The sequence below is a fragment of the Rhinopithecus roxellana genome, chromosome 13 (genome assembly GCF_007565055.1).
Source record: "Rhinopithecus roxellana isolate Shanxi Qingling chromosome 13, ASM756505v1, whole genome shotgun sequence".
NCBI lineage: Eukaryota > Metazoa > Chordata > Mammalia > Primates > Cercopithecidae > Rhinopithecus > Rhinopithecus roxellana.
In genome coordinates, this window is record NC_044561.1 from 69,670,386 (window position 1) to 69,692,553 (window position 22,168).

A 22,168-nucleotide genomic window follows, 5' to 3' on the forward strand; every position below is an offset into this window, starting at 1 on the left:
TCCATTAAGAGTGACAGTGGCCTTGCCCAGGTCGCTAGGGCCCAGCCACACCTGTGCCTGCTTCCGGTTCGGCGCAGGACTCCCCAGCACCATTCAGCAGCCCCCAGTCCTACGTGGGACTCCCACATGCGGCACGTACACCGTTAAAGCCGACCCCACGACACCCGCCTGCGGCCCACCTGGATCCACTGCTCGCGGTTGATCTCCACACCGTTGGCCCGCAGCGAGGTGATGGCTCGGTCAATGATCTTCTCCACCATCTGTGTGTTCCCATTGGCTTCCTCCAGCTTGGCGGCTGTGATCCAGATGTGCCGATCTGTAGGAATGTTCTCTCGCGCCTTGTTCAAGACCTTGCGGGCATTTTCATAGGTCTCCAGCCTTGCCAGAGCAAGCCAGAGCTACGCGGAGAGGACACCAGAAAAAGGAGAGAACACTGTGCTGAGGGGACAGCTGCAGGCCAGACAGCGACCCACCCTCTAGCACGGCCACAACGCTCTTTCTTAGCTCTCGAGAACCATTTAAACATGGCCTGAGAAGCGTTCACAGCAGCACTTCTCACCTGACCAACTGCTCATTGATGCTTCTGACTTATGTAGTGACTCTGGTGAGCATGAAAAGATTCTCAGTTGAATGTTCACAAACACTGCCTCCAGGCACACAAAGCGCCAGACCTGATACCAGGGGCTGGCACAGATGGGCAGGATGAGGCTACTGCCCTCACGGCTAAACACACGGAAGGGTGTTCAGCCTCCTGGAGTTCCCAGACTCTTGGCTCTGCAGCACTCCATCCCTAAGATGTGTATGGGCTTTATTCATTTTTATGTAAATAAAACAAGATTAATGTTGTTTGGAGAATTTCACAATACCCCTTAAGATAATTGAAGACATACTAGGTATCATAAAACCAAGACTAAAAATCACTGCACAGAATGCTGTGAACTGGAATGCTTAAAACCAAAGAAATCCCACTTAGCTTGGAGGCAAAGAGCAGTCACGCGGGTCTGGCAGAAGGCAATGTTTTCTATCACCCTCCCACCTTCGGCTCCCATGACAAACTCTGGGCTGAATGAGAGGAAATGGCCCCTGAGAGAACTTTCTGCAGTGGTCAGGTACGAGCTAAGATTCTCTCTACACTTCCATTAACAGCAAAACTAGCTGAAGCCACTCACCACCCTGCCTAGCAGCTGTGTACAGAACGGTATCCTGGGGTTCCATACGGCCTTCTGCTCCCAGAAAGCGCAGCCTGAGTGAGCTCAATGCTCCACTTACATCATCACTTCCAGACACAGAACCTGGGCTCGGGCCTTGGCTGCTCTGGGCTCTGGTGGCCCTGAGTCCGCCAGACTCACCTCCACACTGGTGGGGCAGCACTCCACAGCTCGGCTCAGCATGATTCTGGCATCTTCAGGCTCTTCCAGCTCAACAGCTGCTTTCCACAAGCGAACCGAGTTTGGAACATGCTCGAGGGCTAGGAAAGGTCCAATGAGAAATCACATTACAGAAAAGGAGACAAAAGCAGGAGGCTCATGTGGTGAGCATGCTGCTGGTCAGGGTGAGACGGACTTCCCCGGTGACAATCAGGGACCACACGCCTGCCCTTTAAGTGGCTTCCTTCAGTTCTGGGGCAGACACAAACAAGGACAAACAGAGCATCTTGTGGTAGCAGAAAGCAAGGAAGTGACTAAAGACTGCCGGGGTCACATCAACAGGACTCAGGAAACCAGCAACGATGGGAATGAACCTCAAAAACATGCTGAACAACAAAAGAAACCAGTCCCAAAAGAGTTTAGACTGTACGACTCTCTTTATGTGACATTTGAAAACAGGCAAAACAGGCCGGGCGCGGTGGCTCACGCCTGTAATCCCAGCACTTTGGGAGGCCGAGACGGGCGGATCACGAGGTCAGGAGATCGAGACCATCCTGGCTAACACGGTGAAACCCCGTCTCTACTAAAAAATACAAAAAACTAGCCGGGCGAGGTGGCGGGCACCTGTAGTCCCAGCTACTCGGGAGGCTGAGGCAGGAGAATGGCGTAAACCCGGGAGGCGGAGCTTGCAGTGAGCTGAGATCCGACCACTGCACTCCACTGGGCGACAGAGCGAGACTCAGTCTCAAAAGAAAGGAAAAAAAACCAAAAACAAAAACAAAGCTTACTCTTACAAGTCTCCAAATCTACCTTCCAATTTACAAGAGGATACAGGACACAGAGGATACAGGAAACAAGACCCACAGGAAACACTCTCATGGCTGTAGCAAGCAAACCCCAACGTGAGGAATCTCAAGGAAAAACCCAATTCCATCAACAAACCCAGAAAGACACCAACCAAACTCAGTGTTGACACTGGGCTTAGACCCTGACTCAAACCAACTGTGTGTGCATGTGGCTACGTGCGCATGTGTCTGTGGCAGGTATTGACATGACAGCTGGAAAAATATGAATGCTGTAGACATTTAACGACGTTAAGAAATTAGGCCAGGCTGAGTGCGGCCCGTAGCTCATGCCTGTACTCCCAGCATTTTGGGAGGCCGAGGCGGGCAAATCACCTGAGGTCAGGAGTTCAAGACCAGCCTGATCAACATAGTGAAACCCTGTCTCTACTAAAAATATAAAAATCAGCCAGGTATGGTGGCATGCACCTGTAATCCCAGCTATTGGGGAGGCTGAGGCAGGAGAATTGCTTGAACCCAGGAGAACTGCAGTGAGCTGAGACTGTGCCACTGCACTCTAGCCTAGGTGACAGAGAGAGACTCCAACTCAAAAAAAAAAAGAAAAAGAAAAAGAAGAAAAGAAATTAGGCCAGGCAGCTGACTGTGGTGGCTCACACCTGTAATCCCAGCATTTTGGGAGGCTGAGGTGGGAGGATCACTTGAGCCCAGGAGTTCGAGACTAGCCTGGACAACATGGCAAAACCCTGTCTCTACAAAAATACAGCTGGGCGTGGTGGCATGTACTTGCGGTCCCAGCTAGCTGGGTGGCAGAGATGGGAGGACTGCTTGAGCCCAGGAGGTGGAGGTTGCAGTGAGCCAAAACTGTACCACTGAACTCCACCTCCAGCCTAGGCGAAAGAGGGAGACCCGGTCTCAAAAAAAAAGGAGGAAAAGGGCAGGGCAGGGGAGTGGAGGGGAGGAGGGAGGAGAAGGAGGGGAGGGGAGGAGGGAAAAGGAGGAGGGGAGGGAAGGGGGCAAGTGAGCAAGCTACGCGGTCCTGTAGGTACCTGCTCTCCTGCTGAGAAACAGCCCCAGGCTGGCCTTTCTGTGAGGCCCTGGCAGGGAATGAACACTCAGCCAAGGGACACAGAAATGACTGAGCAACCTGCTGCCCGCTCCGGGTGTTACTGACAGACCAAGCCACAAGGTTGGGCAGATGCAGCAGTGGCCTCATAGGGTAGAAATGGCACCCGGGAGATGGGGTGGAAGGAGGCAGGTGCAGCACAGCTGCCGAAGCCGCGGAGCAGACGCCCCTCCACTAGTGGCTGCTCAACTGCTTTCCTCCCTCAGCCCACACTTACAGCCTCTGAGGAGTTCCTTAGGATCAAGGGACTGAGAAGGCAAAAGTCTGCTGTGGTTTACACATGGTTCTGCACAGCACACTGGACTGACACCCCTGGCCTTATTATCTGGACGTCCACTTGACCAACTGACAGACGGCCAGAAGACGAAGCTATATGAATTCACTGATTCAGGCAGAACACGGTCTTACCATGTGCCCATCACTCAGAGCCATGGCCTGGCAGCCCAGTAGGATGCCACAAATGCTGAGAACTGACCCCAATCCCAGCTGGATCTCACAGCCAGAACACACAGGTCTAGGAATAAGCAGTGATGTCTGAATGCCTCTGAGACCACAAGTCCTGTCTTCTGCCTCTTTGGACCCTCCTGTCAAGAGAGAGCTAGTCCAAAGGCCAGGCGTGGTGACTCACACTTGTAATCCCAGCACTTTGGGAGGCCGAGGCAGGTGGATCATGAGGTCAGGAGTTTGAGACCAGCCTGGCCAACACAGTGAAACCAAACCCCGTCTCTACTAAAAATACAAAAAATTAGTCGAGTGTGGTGGCAGGCACCTATAATCCCAGCTACTTGGGAGGCAGAGGCAGGAGAATTCCTTGAACCCAGGAGGCGAAGGTTGCCGTGAGCCGAGATCGTGCCACTGCACTCTAGCCTGGGCAACAGAGTGAGACTCAGTCTCAAAAACAAAAAAGAGAGCGAGCGAGCGAGCTAGTCCAAAGGGAGTAAGGGCCAACCAGGGTGCAGGTCACAGCTCCCTCTGGCCTCCTCATGTACCAGCCCTGGCTGGAGAGGCTAACCCTGACTCCCAAAGCGAGACTGAGTTGCTGCCACCCACTGGGGAGACTATCTAGAGACCGGTCCTGAGTACAGTTTAGTATTTCTGCTTCTACCAGTAAAAGTTAACGGGAACTACAGTCACCAACAAAGCAAAACTACCAACCAGTCAGACCCTTTGGTGATAAAGATTTGGGTCCTGGCTGGGCACAGTGGCCCACATCTGCAGTGCCAGCATTTTGGGAGACTGAGGTGGGAGGATCACTTGAGCCCAGGAGTTTAAAACCAGCCTGGACAATACAGGGAGACCTCGTCTCTACGAAACATTAAAAACTTAGCCAGGCATAGTGGTGTGTCCCTGAAGTCCCAGCTACTCAGGAGGCTGAGACTGGAGGACAGTTTGAGTCTGGGAGGTTGAGGCTCCAGTGACCCTGTGATCATGCCACTGCACTCCAGCCCAGGCAACAGAGTGAGAGCCTGTCTCAAAATAAAAATTATCTGGGCATGGTGGTATGTGCCTGTGGTCCCAGCTACTCAAGAGCCGGAAGCAGGAGGATCACGAGAGCCCAGGAGGTTGAGGCTGCAGTGAGCTGATTGCAACACAGCTCTCCAGCCTGGGCAATAGGAGGAGGCTCTGTCTAAAAACAAAAAGATTTGGGTTACTCATCCAGGTCAAGAACCCTGACCGAGTAGGGTGATAGCAGAGGGCACAGCAGTAAATAAAGAAAGCCCTATCCTCCAGCCAGGTGACAAGGCACAGAGAGAAGACACGGAACGACACAGCTGTTTTTCCTGTGTGCTCTCGTCTCTCCTGCCTGGGAGATGAGTGCTTTATTTGTCTAAATATGAACTACTTCCCTTATTACTTTGTACACTGGTGGAGATGAACTTCGTGTCTCTAAAGAACAGTATATTCAGCCGGGCACGGTGGCTCAAGCCTGTAATCCCAGCACTTTGGGAGGCCGAGACGGGTGGATCACGAGGTCAGGAGATCGAGACCATCCCGGCTAACACGGTGAAACCCCATCTCTACTAAAAAATACAAAAAACTAGCCGGGTGCAGTGGCGGGCGCCTGTAGTCCCAGCTACTCGGGAAGCTGAGGCAGGAGAATGGCGTGAACCTGGGAGGCGGAGCTTGCAGTGAGCTGAGATCCGGCCACTGCACTCCAGCCTGGGCGACAGAGCAAGACTCCGTCTCAAAAAAAAAAAAAAAAAAAGAACAGTATATTTGTGTGGGACTCAATGTATGGAGTCATTAACTTACGACTCCCAGGACTCTGTGTCTTCAAGTTTTGGGAGAGAGCTGACATATCTCCAGCAGCACCTCATCAGCAGCCCACAGGCATGGCACTAAAACCAACAAGGCCACCTTCCCCAGGTGCTTTCAGAAGCCACACAGCACACCACGTTACAATGGCCCCCTAGGAGTGTGACTTTATGAGCAGAAGGGGAGGAAGCACCACAGCCAGCCAACGTATGTGAAGGAAGCACACACCCCTGAAGTTGGCCTAGAACAAGAAAGAGTATTCTGAATGCTAGACAAAGCCGTGAAGATGTGACTGTGCAGAGGCCAACATGCTCTCCGAGGGCCATGTGACCGTAGGGAAGACCCCCAACCTGAACTGTGCCGTTCCTGTGCCCCCAGAAGGACACGCTGGTGATGGCTGCTGAAGGATGCCACGCTTCACAGGCCAGAGCGTACGGCTCAGTGTAAAATGACTCCACTTCCACACATCTGCATTAACTAGCGGAGTACATGGCACGTGAGCTGCGTTATTGTAGGGGAGCCGCCAGCCGGGTCTCCCCAAGGGACTCTGCACATGGGACACCCTACCCTGGCCAGTAAGCTCACAGGCTGCACTCTCCCAATCCTGAAAGCCCTCTTCCCTTTTACAGAGGAAGACATGGAAGCTCAGGGGCCAAGCACCATACCTAAGGGTACTCAGCCTCCTCAGGTCTCAAGACCAGCACCCGAAACGCCTGTTCTCCCAACAAAGGACTAAGGTGTCAGCTCAGCCCAACAGTGACCCAGAGCTCATGGAGACGATGCACTGCCAGGCTCCCTGGCTGGCAGGCATCCTAAGTCACCGCTGGAGGTAGCTGTCATCTTAATTTCAAAAACCAGACCCTTCAAGCAACGTTTAAGTATTCGCTGACAACCAAATGAAGTAGTGCTGGGCTTTAGCCCAGGAAAAGAACCCAGTTTTGAGAAACATTCTTGGGAAAGGGCAGGCCAGGACCAGTATTAGGGCAGCAGCAAAGGCCATCCTAGAGATCCTGGCTTCATTCTACCTTAGCACAGCTTCTCTGCCTGAGAGAGCAGAGCCAGGAGGCCACTCCGAGAGGACGGCCGTGGAAACACAGTCCCTCAATACTCCCCGATAGGCCCCTGCCTCCAAGAGCATACTCCCGTCTCCAGATCCAAACCACTGGAAGTGAACCCAGACAATCTGGTGGTGAGCAGGGAGTGGCCACAAAGACATTCATGATCATTCATCAAACTGTGGCAGGAAGAATTCAATACAGCTTTTCTAAATAAACAAATTAATTACCCAGACTTTCATGGGCTCTTCATCAAAGAACTATTTCTTCCCAGCTGAAAAAAGATAAACTGATTTCTATAAAGCAAGACAGGTGCTAACTTTCTGTTCCTGGCCTCATTATAAGAGGCTGCCTCTGGCCAGGAGCGGTGGCTCACGCCTGTAATCCCAGCACTTTGGGAGGCCGTGGCGGTGGATCACAAGGTCCGGAGACCAAGACCCCGTCTCTACTAAAAATACAAAAAGTGAAACCCCGTCTCTACTAAAAATACAAAAAAACTAGCCGGGCCTGATTAGCCAGGCCTGGTGGCGGGCGCCTTGTAGTCCCAGCTGCTCGGGAGGCTGAGGCAGGAGAATGGCATGAACCCGGGAGGCGGAGCTTGCAGTGAGCTGAGATCGGGCCACTGCACTCCAGCCTGGGAGACAGTGCGAGACTCCACTTCAAAAAAAAAAAAAAAAAAAAAGAGGCTCTGAGTATTCACTGAGCAGCTGGGCTGCAGTCAAGAAACCCACCCTGACAGAGGAAAGCACGTTCACATGTGAGTGCACAGGGCCAAGGGAACGTGGGTCACAGGCAAGCGGACTTCACCTGGCCTCCAACAGACGTGGACAGTGAGTGAATGAAACTACATTTGATAAGGGGCTCTCTTCACCTGCACGGCCCTATCAATGCAGAAGCCTTAACATGATCCCTCACTATCTGATATTTCACTTAAACACACGTTTGAAAAAACAAGAGCTGGACAACTCTCACTGACAACTGCCCTTTATTCCACAAAATACACCTGATTTTTCCTAGGCTATAAATTGAAGAAGAATAGGCTGGATGCGATGGCTCCTGCCTGTAATCCCAGCTCTCTGGGAGATCAAGGCAGGAGGATCACTTGTGGCCAGCAGTTTGAGACACTTGGACAAGACAGCAAGATCCCATCTCTACCAAACATTAAAAATAGCTAGGTGTGGGGGTGGCACCTACACTCTCAGCTACTCGGGAGGCTAAGCTGGGAGGATCACCTGAGCCTGGGAGGTGGAAGTTGCAGTGAGCCAAGATCGTGCCACTGCACTCCAGCCTGGGTGACAGAGCGAGATGCTGTCTCAAAAAAAAAAAAATTGGGCCAGGCGCAGTGGCTCACGCCTGTAATCCCAGCACTTTGGGAGGCCGAGGTGGGTGGATCACTTGAGGTGAGGTGTTCAAGATCAGCCTGGCCAACATAGAGAAACCCTGTCTCTACTAAAATACAAAAATTAACCAGGCGTGGTGGCACATGCCTGTAGTCCCAGCTACTCAGAAGGCTGAGGCAAGAGGACTGCTTGAACCTGAGAGGCAGAGGTTGTAGTGAGCCAAGATGGTGCCATTGCACTCCAGACTGGGTGACAAAGTGGGACTTCATCTCAAAAAAAAGGCTGGGTAGGCCGGGCGCGGTGGCTCATGCTTGTAATCCCAGCACTTTGGGAGGCCGAGACAGGCGGATCACGAGGTCAGGAGATCGAGACCATCCTGGCTAACACGGTGAAACCCCGTCTCTACTAAAAATACAAAAACTAGCCAGGCGAGGTGGTGGGCGCCTATAGTCCCAGCTACTTGGGAGGCTGAGGCAGGAGAATGGCGTAAACCCGGGAGGCGGAGCTTGCAGTGAGCTGAGATCTGGTCACTGCACTCCAGTTTGGGCGACAGAGCGAGACTCCGCCTCAAAAAAAAAAAAAAAAAAAAAAAGGCTGGGCACAGTGGCTCACGCCTATAATCCCAGCACTTTGGGAGGCCGAGGCGGGAGGATCGCCTGTGGTTAGGAGTTCAAGACCAGCCCAGCCAACATGGGGAAACCCCATCTCTACTAAAAATACAAAAATTTCGGCCGGGCGCGGTGGCTCAAGCCTGTAAGCCCAGCACTTTGGGAGGCCGAGACGGGCGGATCACAAGGTCAGGAGATCGAGAGCATCCTGGCTAACATGGTGAAACCCCGTCTCTACTAACAATACAAAAAACTAGCCGGGCGAGGTGGCGGGAGCCTGTAGTCCCAGCTACTTGGGAGGCTGAGGCAGGAGAATGGCGTAAACCCAGGAAGCGGAGCTTGCAGTGAGCTGAGATCCGGCCACTGCAGTCCAGCCTGGGAGACAGAGCGAGACTCAGTCTCAAAAAATAAATAAATAAATAAATAAATAAATAAATAAATAAATAAAATAAAATAAAATAAATAAAAATAAAAATACAAAAATTGGCTGAGCGTGGAGGCACACACCCGTATTCCCAGCTACGCAGGAGGCTGAGGCAGGAGAATCACTTGAACCCAGGAGGCAGAGGTTGCAGTGAGCCAAGATTGCGCCCCTGTACTCCGCTTGGGCGACAGAGCAAGACTCTGTCTCAAAAAAAAAATTTGTATAGAAGCCACCTGCACAGGCTGGGCGCAGTGGCTCACGCCTGTAATTCCAGCACTTTGGGAGGCTGAGGCGGGCAGATCACAAGGTCAGGAGATGGAGACCATCCTGGCTAACTCGGTGAAACCCCACCTCTACTAAAAATACAAAAAGAAATTAGCTGGGCGTAGTGACGGGCGCCTGTAGTCCCAGCTACTGGGGAGGCTGAGACAGGAGAATGGCGTGAACCCAGGAGGCAGAGCTTGCAGTGAGCTGAGATCACGCCACTGCACTCCAGCCTGAGCGACAGAGCAAGACTCCATCTCAGAAACAACAACCACAACCACAAAAAACAAAACAAAAAAAAAAAGAAGCCACCTGCACAGACTGGCTTCAGAACAGCCCCCGACCAGCACTTGTTCTGGGCCCAGTTCAACAGCAGCATCTACTGCACGCTTCCAGTGACAGGAGAAACCACAGAAAGAAAAAATCAACAAACTGCTCACAAAAGCTCTATCCTGGCAGGAATCCCTGGATAGAATCAGGTTCCCTGGCAGGGACACGGCCCGCCATCATCTGGCCTGAGCTGACGGCACACGCTGCCTCGGGGGCAGGAGACACAGCCTTGTCAGCAGCAGGGAGGAGTTCAATCAACGTGGGGCTCCGGTGCCTTCTCAGGAGAGAAAGTGAGTAACACCCACAAAGGGTCTGCACGTGCCAGCTGCCGGCTCAGCTCTTCACAGAGACCATCTCCAGAGCCCCAGGACACAGGCTTTGAGCTACTATTGTTCTCACCCTGCAGAGGAGGGAAGCCTGGACCACAGAGTGACTGCCCAATGCATCCAAAATCACACACTGGAAAAAGGCAGGAGTGAGGGCTCAACCCCAACATCCCTCCCGGGATGGGAACTCGCCCACCACAGTATCCCTCGCCTACCACAGTATCCCTCGCCTATGGGGCTCCAAGGGCAGAGGCTACCCAACCTGAGAAAAGGCCTGAAAAATGTCCCTGGTTCCTTATCCACTCTCACTAAAAGCCTGAGCCAGGAGCTGGAAAGCTGCTGAGAGGAGGGGCCCCAAGGAGGGAGAAAGCAGCACCTCCGAGGGAGGGACCAGAGACTCCAGGAGCCCCTGCTGGTGGAAGGCACCTCTGAGGGAGGCTCACCTTTCCGAAGAACCCGCTTCTTTGCGCGAATGTCTGTTTCCAGCTCTGCTGCTCTGATGTAAATCCTGACAGACTGTGGGAGATGACGGACAGCTTGGGCTACCACGGCCTTGGCTGTGTCCCCAGGCTGCAACCTGGCTGCTTCCAGCCAGACATCTTCACTCTGCGAGGCAAGAGATAAGATCAATAAGGCTCAGGACAGGCTGGAAGCCACAACAGGGCAGCAGGCATGGATCTCTAGAGCAGATCCTTGGGCCCCAGATTTTACAAAAGCCAATCAGCTCAGCCTCTAACACACCTGCACCAGGAGTCACCCCCCTATAACACTCGGGGACATGGCTACCATATGTCTGAATGAAGAACACATAATGGCTGGGTACGGTGGCTTACGCCTGTAATCCCAGCACTTTGGGAGGCCAAGGCAGGTGGATCATGAGGTCAGGAGTTCGAGACCAGCCTGGCCAACAAGGCAAAACCCTGTCTCTACTGAAAATACAAAAATTAGCCAGATGTGGTGGCACGTGCCTGCAATCCCAGGTACTCAGGAGGCTGAGGCAGGAGAATCGCTTTAACCTGGGAGGCAGAGGCTGCAGTGAGCCAAGATCATGCCATTGCACTCTAGCCTGGGCAACAGAGCGGGACTTAAAAAAAAAAAAGAACACATAAAACACCACTTCGTGAAAACAGCACGATTTGCCTGCAGGGTAACTCCACGGACAAAGCGGAGACCGTGCATCTGCTTGGGTAGTTCTTTTTTGTTGTTGTTTTTTGAGACGATGTCTCACTCTGTCCCCCAGGCTGGAGTGCAGTGGCGCGATCTCAGCTCACTGCAACCTCTACCTCCACCTCCCGAATAGCTGGGATTACAGGCACCTGTCACCACGCCTGGCTAACTTTTGTATTTTTAGTAGAGACAGGGTTTTGCCATGTTGGCCAGGCTGGTCTGGAACTCCTGACCTCAGGTGATCCGCCCGCCTCAGCCTCCCAAAGTGCTGAGATTACAGGAGTGAGCCACCATACTTAGCTGCCATTAGATGGGTGAAGAGCTGACTAACTGAGCTCTTTATAATGAAGCTTAGCTCAAACCGTGGTGGATTCAGGCGCGGTGGCAGGTGCCTGTGGTCCCAGCTACTCTGGAGGCTGAGACAGGACAATGGCATGAACCCGGGAGGTGGAGCCTGCAGTGAGCCAAGATCGTGCCACTGCACTCTAGCCTGGGTGACAGAGCATGACTCTGTCTCAAAAAAAACAAAAACAAAAACAAAAAACAGTGGTGGATTAGCCTTCACTCCACGTGAAAACAAGCAGGAAAAAAACCCTTGGCCACTTTTCACATCCTCCCCCCGCCTGTCCCACTGTCTATAGTTTCAATACCAAAAGAGAGAGATTTGCTCTAAGGAGTTTACTCCCATAGGGGGTCCACAATCACACAGCCTCCCAGGAAATGCCTCACAGCACGCCTCACCTTGGGGCACATCTCTGTCCCCTTCATGATAAGGTTCCGAGCTACTTGTAGCTTCCCAGTGACTTCTTCCAGGCGGGCTGACGCAATCCAGGCTGGCGGGTGATGAGGGTTCGTCTCCCGAACAGACTTGAGGAGTAGTCGTGCCTTCTTGATATCACTACAAGAGGGAGAGTACACATAGCATCAGGCCATGCTGTCAGGGGTGCACCCGAGACCTAGAACGAAGGCACCCACTTCCCAGTCACAATGTAAGAACTATCAGTCCTGACGTCCTGAGTTACACAAAACAACTCAAAAATTCAGTGTGCCCTCCTCCAAGCCTGTTTAGCCTCCCTGCAGACAAACGCTGAGAACCGAAGGTCCAGATGGGGCATGTGGGACACAGCTGGCTGCTTTCCTGCTCAGCACAGGCAGGGACTTGCGGTATCATGTGTAACACGTTTAGTGTGTGCAGTGAATGGGTACAGACACATTTCAAATGGAAAAATCAACTACTCCACTTTATATTTCTTAGAACATCACATTTGACTGCATCTTGCCCATATAAAATCCACAATATCCTCGGCAACTGGAGTCTCCATCTCAGCCCAGCGATTCTGCAAAGCACTCACTTGATGTCCCCTCCATGTGTCGGGATCATGGAATTTAAATCCGTCAGGTAGCCTTTGGGGTCAACGACGGTCTGTCCACTCACGGAGTCAGACACCTGTGAGACAGGCCAGGCTGAGAGTCAGCTGGATGTGACCAGGTGCAAAACGAAGACCTTGGAGGGTCCCCGGAGCCCCTCCCACAATCCTCAGTGAGTAGTCAGGAGAAGAAAGAAAACAACCTGCACTGCACTCAGACAACACCTTGTGATAATAACAAATTTCTTCTGTATGGAAAAAGATCCATATTTTTATTTATTTTTTTGCGACAGGGTCTCACTCTGTCACCCAAGTAGGAGTGCAGTGGCAATCATAGCTCACTATAGCCTCCAGTTCCAGGGCTCAAGGAATCCCCCTGCCTCAGCCTCCAAAGACTCTGTCTCTACAAAACAACACAATTTTTGGCCAGGTGTGGTGGCTCACACCTGTAATCCCAGCACTTTGGGAGGCCGAGGCGGGTGGATCACAAGGTCAGGAGTTTGAGACCAGCCTGGCCAGGATGGTGAAACCCCATCTCTACTAAAAATACAAAAATTAGCCGGACGTGGTGACACACGCCTATAGTTATAGCTACTCAGGAAGCTGAGGCAGGAGAATCATTTGAACCCGGGAGGTGGAGGTTACAGTGAGCCAAGACCGTGACATTGAACTCCAGCCTGGGGACACAGTGAGACTGTGTCTCAAAAACAAAAACAAAAACATGCTGACACACGCTGCACCAAGGATGAACCTTAAGGACATGAGCTAAGTGAAATAAGCCAGTCACAATAAGGTAAATACTGTAAGACTGCAATCATATGAGGTCCAGAGAGCAGTGAAATTTATAGAAACAGAAAGAATGGTGGATGCCAGGGGCCAGGGAGAAAGGGCACGGGGACTTAGTGTTTAACGGGTACAGAGTTTCAATCTGGGAAGATGAAACAGTTCTGGAGATGAATGGTGATGAGGCTGTATAACAACATGAACATAATTATGTCAATAAAGGTATGTACAGTTAAGAAAGATTAAAATAGTAAATTCAGTGTTACATATATTTTACCACAAAAAAATTACTGTGACAGTTTTATTTATTTTGAGACAGTCTTACTCTGTAACCCACGTTGGTGTGCAGTGGCGTGATCATAGCCCACTGCAGCCTCAAACTCCCTGGCTCAAGCAGTCCTCCCACCTCAGCCTCCGAACAGCTGGGACTACAGGCACGCACCACCAGGCCCAGCTATTTCTTTTAGTTTTTGTAGAGACATAGTCTCACCATCACCATGTTGCTCAGGCTTGAACTCCTGAGTTCAAGCAATCCTCCTGCCTCGGTCTCTCAAAGTGCTAGGTGGAAGGATCGCCTTAGCCCAGGGAGGTCGAGGCTATATGTAGCGAGTCGTGATTGCACCCCCTTTTTTTTGAGACAGTCTCACTCTGTTGCCCAGGCTGGAGTGCACTGGTGCAATCTCAGCTCACTGCAACCTCCAACATCCGGGTTCAAGCGATTTTCCTGTCTTAGCTTCCCGAGTAGCTGGGATTACAGGAGCCCACCACCACACTTGGCCAATTTCTGTATTTTTAGTAGAGACAGGGTTTCGCCATGTTGGCCAGGCCAAAAGTAGTACGTATGCTCCTTCATGGTTTCTGATGTGCATATCAAAAAGATATGTACTTCACTGGTGTCTAGAGCACCCAATCTCCAGATCAAAGTACATGTTCCATGCAGGGCCACAAGACAATGTACTGAGGGGCAGGAAGAAAACAAATTTTTTAAAAAATCATTATTTTATATTTTTAAAAAAGCCCAGGTGCAGTGGCTCACACCTGTAATACCAGCATTCTGGGAGGCCGAGGCAGACAGATCACCTGAGGTCAGGAGTTTGAGAACAACCTGGCCAACATGGTGAAACCCTGTCTCTACAAAAAATACAAAAATTAGCCGGGTATGGCAGAGTGCACCTGTAATCCCAGCTACTCAGGAGGCTGAGGTAGGAGAATCGCTTGAACCTGGGAGGTGGAGGTTGCAGCGAGCCAAGATCATGCCATTGCACTCCAGCCTCTGGGTGACAGAGCAAGACTGTCTCAAAATTTAAAAAATTTTAAAAATCTGCAGAATTATTCAGGCAAAAATCAAGCCAAAAAAAAAAAAAAAAAAGAGGAAGAAGGAGAAGAAGAAAATAAAACAAAACGAAAATGTCTAACCTGTCTACAGGAAAATGCTGCGTGACAAACTCACCTGGCTCAGCCTCATGTCCATCAGAGTGTTCCTGGCTTGGCCAATCTTCCTCATGTCCAGCTCACCAGTGCCAGGTGTCATCAATCCTGGTGTCATTCCACCTGGGTATGGAGTGTTTAGTCCACCTGGATAGGGTGTGTTAAGACCTCCAAATTGCTGGAGGGGAAGAGAGGAAAGGGAAGAATAAAACAACAGTTTGCATTTTATTTTTTTTGAGGCGGAGTCTCGCTCTGTCGCCCAGGCTGGAGTGCAGTGGCACAATCTCAGCTCACTGCAAGCTCCGCCTCCTGGGTTCACGCCATTCTCCTGCCTCAGCCTCCTGAGTAGCTGGGACTACAGGCGCCCGCCACCATGCCCGGCTAATTTTTTTGTAATTTTAGTAGAGACGGGGTTTCACCGTGTTAGCCAGGATGGTCTCGATCTCCTGACCTCGTGATCTGCCCGCCTCGGCCTCCCAAAGTGCTGGGATTACAAGCGGGAGCCACCGCGCCCGGCCAATGGTTTGCATTTCATGCCAAAGAAATTTATTCTCTGAAATACTTCCCCAGTGGCCTGACATACGCACAGCTGTGCGGACAGACTCGGCCACAGCATAGCCATGACCTGCAGAAGCACCGAATCCAACACAACCCACCACTCCTGCCACTGATCTAACAAGACTAAACGGGCCGCACGCGCCCTTTTTTTGCATGCTCACAGTCTGTCGGGGATCCACTGAGGTATGGTTCTCTCCGGTCTGTAAATGTTTGGCAAAGAAGCTGTCAGGAACTGGGGTCAGCTTCTCATAGCGTGGGTTCCTCTGACGTTTGTTTCTGGCATCGCCAACCTCAGGGATGCTCAGCCACTCTTCTTCCGTGACTTCCGCCAACTTCCTCTGGAAATGTCCAGCCCCCAAATCATTAATTCTCTGACAGAATTTCATGTGCCCAGGTAGGACCATGCTCTCCCTCACCTCTAGCCTCCAGATCATCATGCTTTAGAAAAGATTCGGATGCAGCAATTGCTTTTAGTTTGTTTTGAGATGGGTCTTACTCTGTTGCCTAGGCTGGACACAGTGGCACAATCACAACTCACTGTAGCCTCAACCCCCCAGGCTCCAGTGATTCTCCCACTTCAGCTTCTCAAGGTGCTGGGACCACAAGCACGGGCCACCATGCCTGGCTAAGTTTTTTTTTTTTTTTGAGATGGAGTCTCGCTCTGTGTGTCACCCAGGCTGGAGTGCAATGGCACGATCTCGGCTCACTGCAAGCTCCGCCTCCCGAGTTCACGCCATTCTCCTGCCTCACCCTCCCGAGTAGCTGGGACTACGGGCGCCCACCACCACGCCTGGCTAATTTTTTGGGGTTTTTTTTTGTTTTTTTTTTGTAGAGACTGGGTTTCACCATGTTAGCCAGGATGGTCTCAATCTCCTGACCTCATGATCCACCCACCTCAGCCTTCCAAAGTGCTGGGATTACAGGTGTGAGCCACCACGCCCAGCGTGCCTGGCTAAGTTTTTATTTTTTGTAAAGACAGGTTCTCCCCAAGGCTGGTCTGAAACTCCTGGACTCAAGTGATCCTCCCACCTCAGCCTCCCAAAGTGCTGAGATTACAGGTGTGAGTCACTGTACCCAGCCCCAAAAATAGTTTTCTACTTCACTTAGAAAAATCAATTTACTGGATCTGTTCAACTTCTCTAAAATGTAAATTATTCTCTCAAAGCCCAGGGGACACAGTTTAGAAAACCTTACATATAGGCCGGGCGCGGTGGCTCAAGCCTGTAATCCCAGCACTTTGGGAGGCCGAGACGGGCGGATCATGAGGTCAGGAGATCGAGACCATCCTGGCTAATACGGTGAAACCCCGTCTCTACTAAAAAATACAAAAAACTAACCGGGCGACGAGGCGGGCGCCTGTAGTCCCAGCTACTCGGGAGACTGAGACAGGAGAATGGCGTGAACCCGGGAGGCGGTGCTTGCAGTGAGCTGAGAGCCGGCCACTGCACTCCAGCCTGGGTGGCAGAGCAAGACTCCGTCTCAAAAAAAAAAAAAAAAAAAAAAAAAAACCTTACATATAAATGGGGCCAGACGTGTGACTCATGCCTGTAATTCCACACTTTGGGAGGCCGAGGTGGGCAGATCACTAGATGTCAGGAGTTCGAGACCAGCCTGGCACACATGGCAAAACCCTATCTCTACTAAAAATACAAAAATTAGCTGGGTAGGGTGGCAGGAGCCTGTAATCCCAGCTACTTGGGAAGTTGAGGCACGAGAATTGCTTGAACCTGGGAGGTGAATGTTGCAGTGAGCTGAGACCACGCCACTGCACTCCAGCCAGGGCAACAGAGCCAGACTACCTCAACTAAAAAAAAAAAAGAAAAGAAATAAAATCTTAGGTATAAATGGAGTTAAAATTACAAAGAAAATAAGTTCATTTGTCCTACCTTTTATGGTAGGGGGAAGGGTTTTTTTTTTTTTTTTTTTTTTTTGAGACGGAGTCTCGCTCTGTCGCCCGGGCTGGAGTGCAGTGGCCGGATCTCAGCTCACTGCAAGCTCCGCCTCCCGGGTTCCCGCCATTCTCCTGCCTCAGCCTCCCGAGTAGCTGGGACTACAGGCTCCACCTCCACGCCCGGCTAGTTTTTTGTATTTTTTTTTTTAGTAGAGACGGGGTTTCACCGTGTTAGCCAGGATGGTCTCGATCTCCTGACCTCGTGATCCGCCCGTCTCCGCCTCCCAAAGTGCTGGGATTACAGGCTTGAGCCACCGCGCCCGGCGGAAGGGTTTTTTTTACACACATACAATCAAACACACTGAAGCAAGGACTTTCTTCTAAGCAATGACCCTCTAAATTAAAAAAGAGCAAGGTAGTAAAGTCTCATCAATTCCACGTAAGAGCAGTCTGAGTCTCTGCGGGTTAAGTGCATTAGAAACTGCACACCATTTCATCGGCTTACTTTGAGATCTGAGAACTGCTGTTGGATTTTGGGGCGCTCCATACGATATTTCTCTATTTCTTCTTTCTCCCTTTGCTCCCTAGGAAAGGAAACATGCACACATCAGAAACACTGCATGCCTGTTCTGAAGCAAAGCTGCTTTATTACACATCTCAATTAAACCACCAAAAAGAACAACTCCATACTGTTAGCAGTTAAATCAAATACATACGTGCACATATACATATATATATCTATAAATATATATATATACATATTTTTTTTGAGATGGAGTCTTGCTCTGTCCCCCAGGCTAGAGTGCAGTGGAGTAATCTTGGCTCATTGCAACCTCCGCCTCCTGGGTTTAAGCGATTCTCCTGCCTCAGCCTCCCAAGTAGCTGGGATTACAAGCACCCGCCAGCGCTCCTGACTAATTTTTGTATTTTTAGTAGAGATGGGGTTTCACCATCCTGGCCAGGCTGGTCTCGAACTCCTGACCTTGTGATACACTTGCCTCAGCCTCCCAAAGTGCTGGGATTACAGATGTGATCCACAGCGCCCAGCCCAAATCAAATATATTTTAAGGTAATTATGAATACATTCTTAGCTGGGCATGGTAACACACACCTGTAATCACAGCTACTCAGGAGACTGAGGCACAAGAATCATTTGAACCCAGGAGGCAGAGGGTGCAGTGAGCTGAGATCACACCACTGCACTCCAGCCTGGGTGACAGAGAGACTCTGTCTCTAAATAAATAAATATAAATACATTCACAAGACTAATAATTCAATTATCCACCAAATAAAAACATGCAGAAATTCATTAAAACAAAAAATATCTTACTTTGATCTAAATAACTCCATTTGAGCATGAATATATTTACTGCTTGAAAATTCACAAAATCCCAAAGGATTTTAAACACCTAAGAAGTCCAGGCGCAGTGGCCCACACGTGTAATCCCAACGCTTTGGAAGGCCGAGGCAGGCAGATCACCTGAGGTCAGGAGTTCAAGCCTGGCCAAAGTGGTAAAACCCAGTCTATACTAATATGAAAATTAGCCAGGTGTAGTGGCACGTGCCTGTAATCCCAGCTACTCAGGAGGCTGAGGTAGCAGAACTGCTTGAACCTAGAAGGCGGAAGTTGCAGTGAGCCAAGATCATGCCACTGCACTCCAGCCTGGGTGACAAGAGTGAAACTTCATCTCAAAAAAATTAAAATAAAAATTAGCTGGGCATGGTGGCAGGCACCTGTAATCCCCAGCTATCTGGGAGGTTGAGGCAAGAGAATCATTTCAATCCAGGAGGTGGAGGTTGCAGTGAGCTGATCTAGCCTGGGCAAGAGTGAGACCATGTCACACACACACACACAAAAAAAAAAAACACCTAAAGGAAAAACAATAACTATCCTATTTACTACCAAACACTCTACTGAACTCATCTCTCCTTTCCCTCCTTGCTTCCTTCTCTTCCAAGCAAATAGTTCACCTCTAACAACCAGCTCAGCTCAGCTCCCCAGCTCTGTGTGCTAGAACAGTTTGCATCACCCACGTAACTGTACTTCAGCATTGAGATGACGTGTGAGGAGATGGTATTCACACTACTGTTCTTCCTGTTTGTATTATGACAGTTTTCAGAATAAAAAGTTTTAATAAGTACACTACTTTTTTTTTGAGACGGAGTCTCACTGTCACCATGCTGGAGTGTAATGGCACGATCTTGGCTCATTGCAACCTCCACCTCCCAGGTTCAAGTGATTCTCGTGCCTCAGACTCCCGAGTAGCTAGGACTACAGGCACGCACCACCACGCCCGGCTAATTTTTGTATTGTTAGTAAAGATGGGGTTTCACCGTGTTGGCCAGGATGGTCTCAATCTCCTGACCTCATGATCTGCTCACCTCAGCCTCCCAAAGTGCTGGGATTACAGGTGTGAGCCACCGTGCCCAGCGAAGTACACTACTTTTTAAAAACATATGGCCGGGCGCAGTGGCTCACGCCTGTAATCCCAGCACTTTGGGAGGCCGAGGCAGGTGGATCACGAGGTCAGGAGATCGAGACCATCCTGGCCAACACGGTGAAACCCCGTCTGTATTAAAAATACAAAAAAATTAGCCAGGCGTGGTGGCGGGCGCCTGTAATCCCAGTTCCTCGGGAGGCTGAGGCAGGAGAATGGCGTGAAGCCAGGAGACGGAGCTTGCAGTGAGCTGAGATCACGCCACTGTACTCCAGCCTGGGCGAGAGTGCAAGACTCTTGTCTCAAAAAATAATAAATAAATACATAAATAAAAACATTTAATTTAATGACTTTCTACATGGGTCCATGTCACCTGCTATTTTTTGTTTTGTTTTTGTTTTAGAGACAGGGTCTTGCTCTTGCCCCGGCCAGAGTGCAGTGGTATAATCACAGCTCACTGTAGCCTCAAAATCCTAGGCTCAAGCGATCCTCCTGCCTCAGCCTTGGGAATGTAGCTGGAACTACAGACATATGCCACTGACTAATTTTTATTTTCTTTTTGTAGAGACAGGGTTTCACCAGCCCAGGCTGGTCTCGAACTGCTAGACTCAAGTGATCCTCCCGCCTTGGCCTCCCAAGGTACTAGGATTACACATGTAAGCCACTGCACCCAGCCTGATGTTTTTTAAAATGTATTAACCCTGGAGGTTCCAATCAATCTTTAAAATGTAGGGCTGGCCAGGCACAAGTGGCTCACGCCTGTAATCCTGGCACTTTGGGGAGGCCAAGGCAAGTGAATCACGAGGTAGGGAGATACAGACCATCCTGGCTAACAGGGTGAAATCCCATCTCTACTAAAAATACGAAAAACTAGCCGGGCATGGTGGCAGGCGCCTGTAGTCCCAGCTACTCCGGAGGCTGAGGCAGGAGAATGGCATGAACCCGGGAGGCGGAGCTTGCAGTGAGCCAAGATCGCACGACTGCACTCCAGCCTGGGCAACAGAGCGAGACTCCGTCTCAAAAAAAAAAAAAAAAAGTAGGGCTGAGTGTAGTGACTCATGCCTGTAATCCTAGCACTTTGGGATGCCAAAATTAGGGGAGGCAGGTGGATTACTTGAAGCCAGGAGTTCAAGACCAGCCTGAGCAACACTGACCAAAATTAGCTGGGTGTGAGCCAGACCCGGTGGCTCACGCCTGTAATCCCAGCACTTTGGGAGGCCAAAGCAGGCAGATCACGAGGTCAGGAGTTCGAGACCAGCCTGGCTAACACCGGTGAAACCCCGTCTCTACTAAAAATACCAGTCTCTACAAAAATTAGTCGGGCGTGGTGGTGTGTGCCTGTAATCCCAGCTACCTGGGAGGCTGAGGCAGGAGAATCCCTTGAACTCTGGAGGCGGAGGTTGCAGTGAGCCGAGATCGCGCCATTGCACTCCAGCCTGGGCAATAGAGTGAGACTCCATCCCAAAAAAATGAAAGAAAAAAGAAAAATTAGCTGGGTGTGGTAGCAGGTGCTTGTAATCCTAGCTACCTGTGAGGCTGAAGCAGGAGAATCGCTTGAGCCAGGAATTCAAGGTTGCAGAGAGCTATAATCAAGCCACTGTACTCCACCCTGGGTGACAGAGTGAGATCCTGTATCCAAAAAAAAAAAAAAAAAAAAATTAAAATGCAATGCCATTCACACTTAATTACTCTAGGTATAAATTTATGCACAATGATTTAATAACAAGCTTCTAAAAAGATTTCCAGGCCAGGCACATTGGCTTATGCCTGTAATCCCAGCACTCTGGGAGGCCAAATGATACGGTTTGCATCTGTGTCCCCATCAAATCTCATGCTCAATTACAATTCCCAGTGTTTGAGGTGGGGCCTGGCGGAGGTCACTGAGTCATGAGGGCAGATCCCTGGTGGCCTGGTGCTGTCCTCGGGACAGCAAGTTTACATCATGCAAAATCTGGTTGTTTAAAGTGTGTGGCAAGACTGGGCACGGTGGCTCACGCCTGTGGATCCAACACTTCGGGAGGCTGAGGCGGTCGGATCACTTGGGGTCAGGAGTTCAAGACCAGCCTGGCCAACATGGTAAAACCCTGTCTCTACTAAAAACACAAAAATCAGCCAGGTATGGTGGCATGTGCCTATAATCAAGCTACTCGGGAGGCTGAGACAGGAGAATCACTTGAGCCTGGAAGACTCAAAAAAATAAAAAATAAATAAAATTCCAGAAGAACTATATTTTACTATTCTGAAATCATCTTCAAAAAAAAAAACATTCCACATACATCACAGGAAGTTATATTACATGTATAAAAAGCAAGAGAGCTGGGCACAGTGGCTCACGTCTGTAATCTCAGCACTTGGGGAGGCCGAGGTGGGTGGAGCACAAGCCCAGGAGTTTGAGACCATTCTGGCCAACACGGTGAAACCATGTCTCAACTAAAAATACAAAAACTAGCCAGGTGTGGAGGTGGGCACCTGTAATCCCAGTTACTTGGGAGGCTGAGGCAGGAGAACTGCTTGAACCCGTGAGGCAGAGGTTGCAGTAAGATCATGCCACTGCACTCCAGCCTGGGGAACAAGAGTGAAACTCGATCTCAGAAAAAAAAAAAAAAAGCAACAGAAAGAGGAAATGAGCCAAAATGTTAA

The 22,168-nt window shown here is 50.4% G+C and overlaps 1 protein-coding gene across 1 annotated transcript in view; it reads right to left on the minus strand.

Annotated features, from left to right (window-relative positions):
* Positions 1-22,168, minus strand: part of PRPF6 (pre-mRNA processing factor 6) — a 61,027-nt gene that overhangs the window by 21,733 nt on the left and 17,126 nt on the right. Inside the window, exons 4-11 of the mRNA XM_030914894.1 lie at positions 17,596-17,674; positions 15,361-15,537; positions 14,664-14,819; positions 12,416-12,510; positions 11,805-11,961; positions 10,340-10,502; positions 1,350-1,468; positions 180-398 (exon numbers count right to left, since the gene is read on the minus strand). Coding sequence (XP_030770754.1) covers positions 180-398; positions 1,350-1,468; positions 10,340-10,502; positions 11,805-11,961; positions 12,416-12,510; positions 14,664-14,819; positions 15,361-15,537; positions 17,596-17,674 — 1,165 coding nt within the window. The remainder of the gene's footprint in view (positions 1-179; positions 399-1,349; positions 1,469-10,339; positions 10,503-11,804; positions 11,962-12,415; positions 12,511-14,663; positions 14,820-15,360; positions 15,538-17,595; positions 17,675-22,168) is intronic.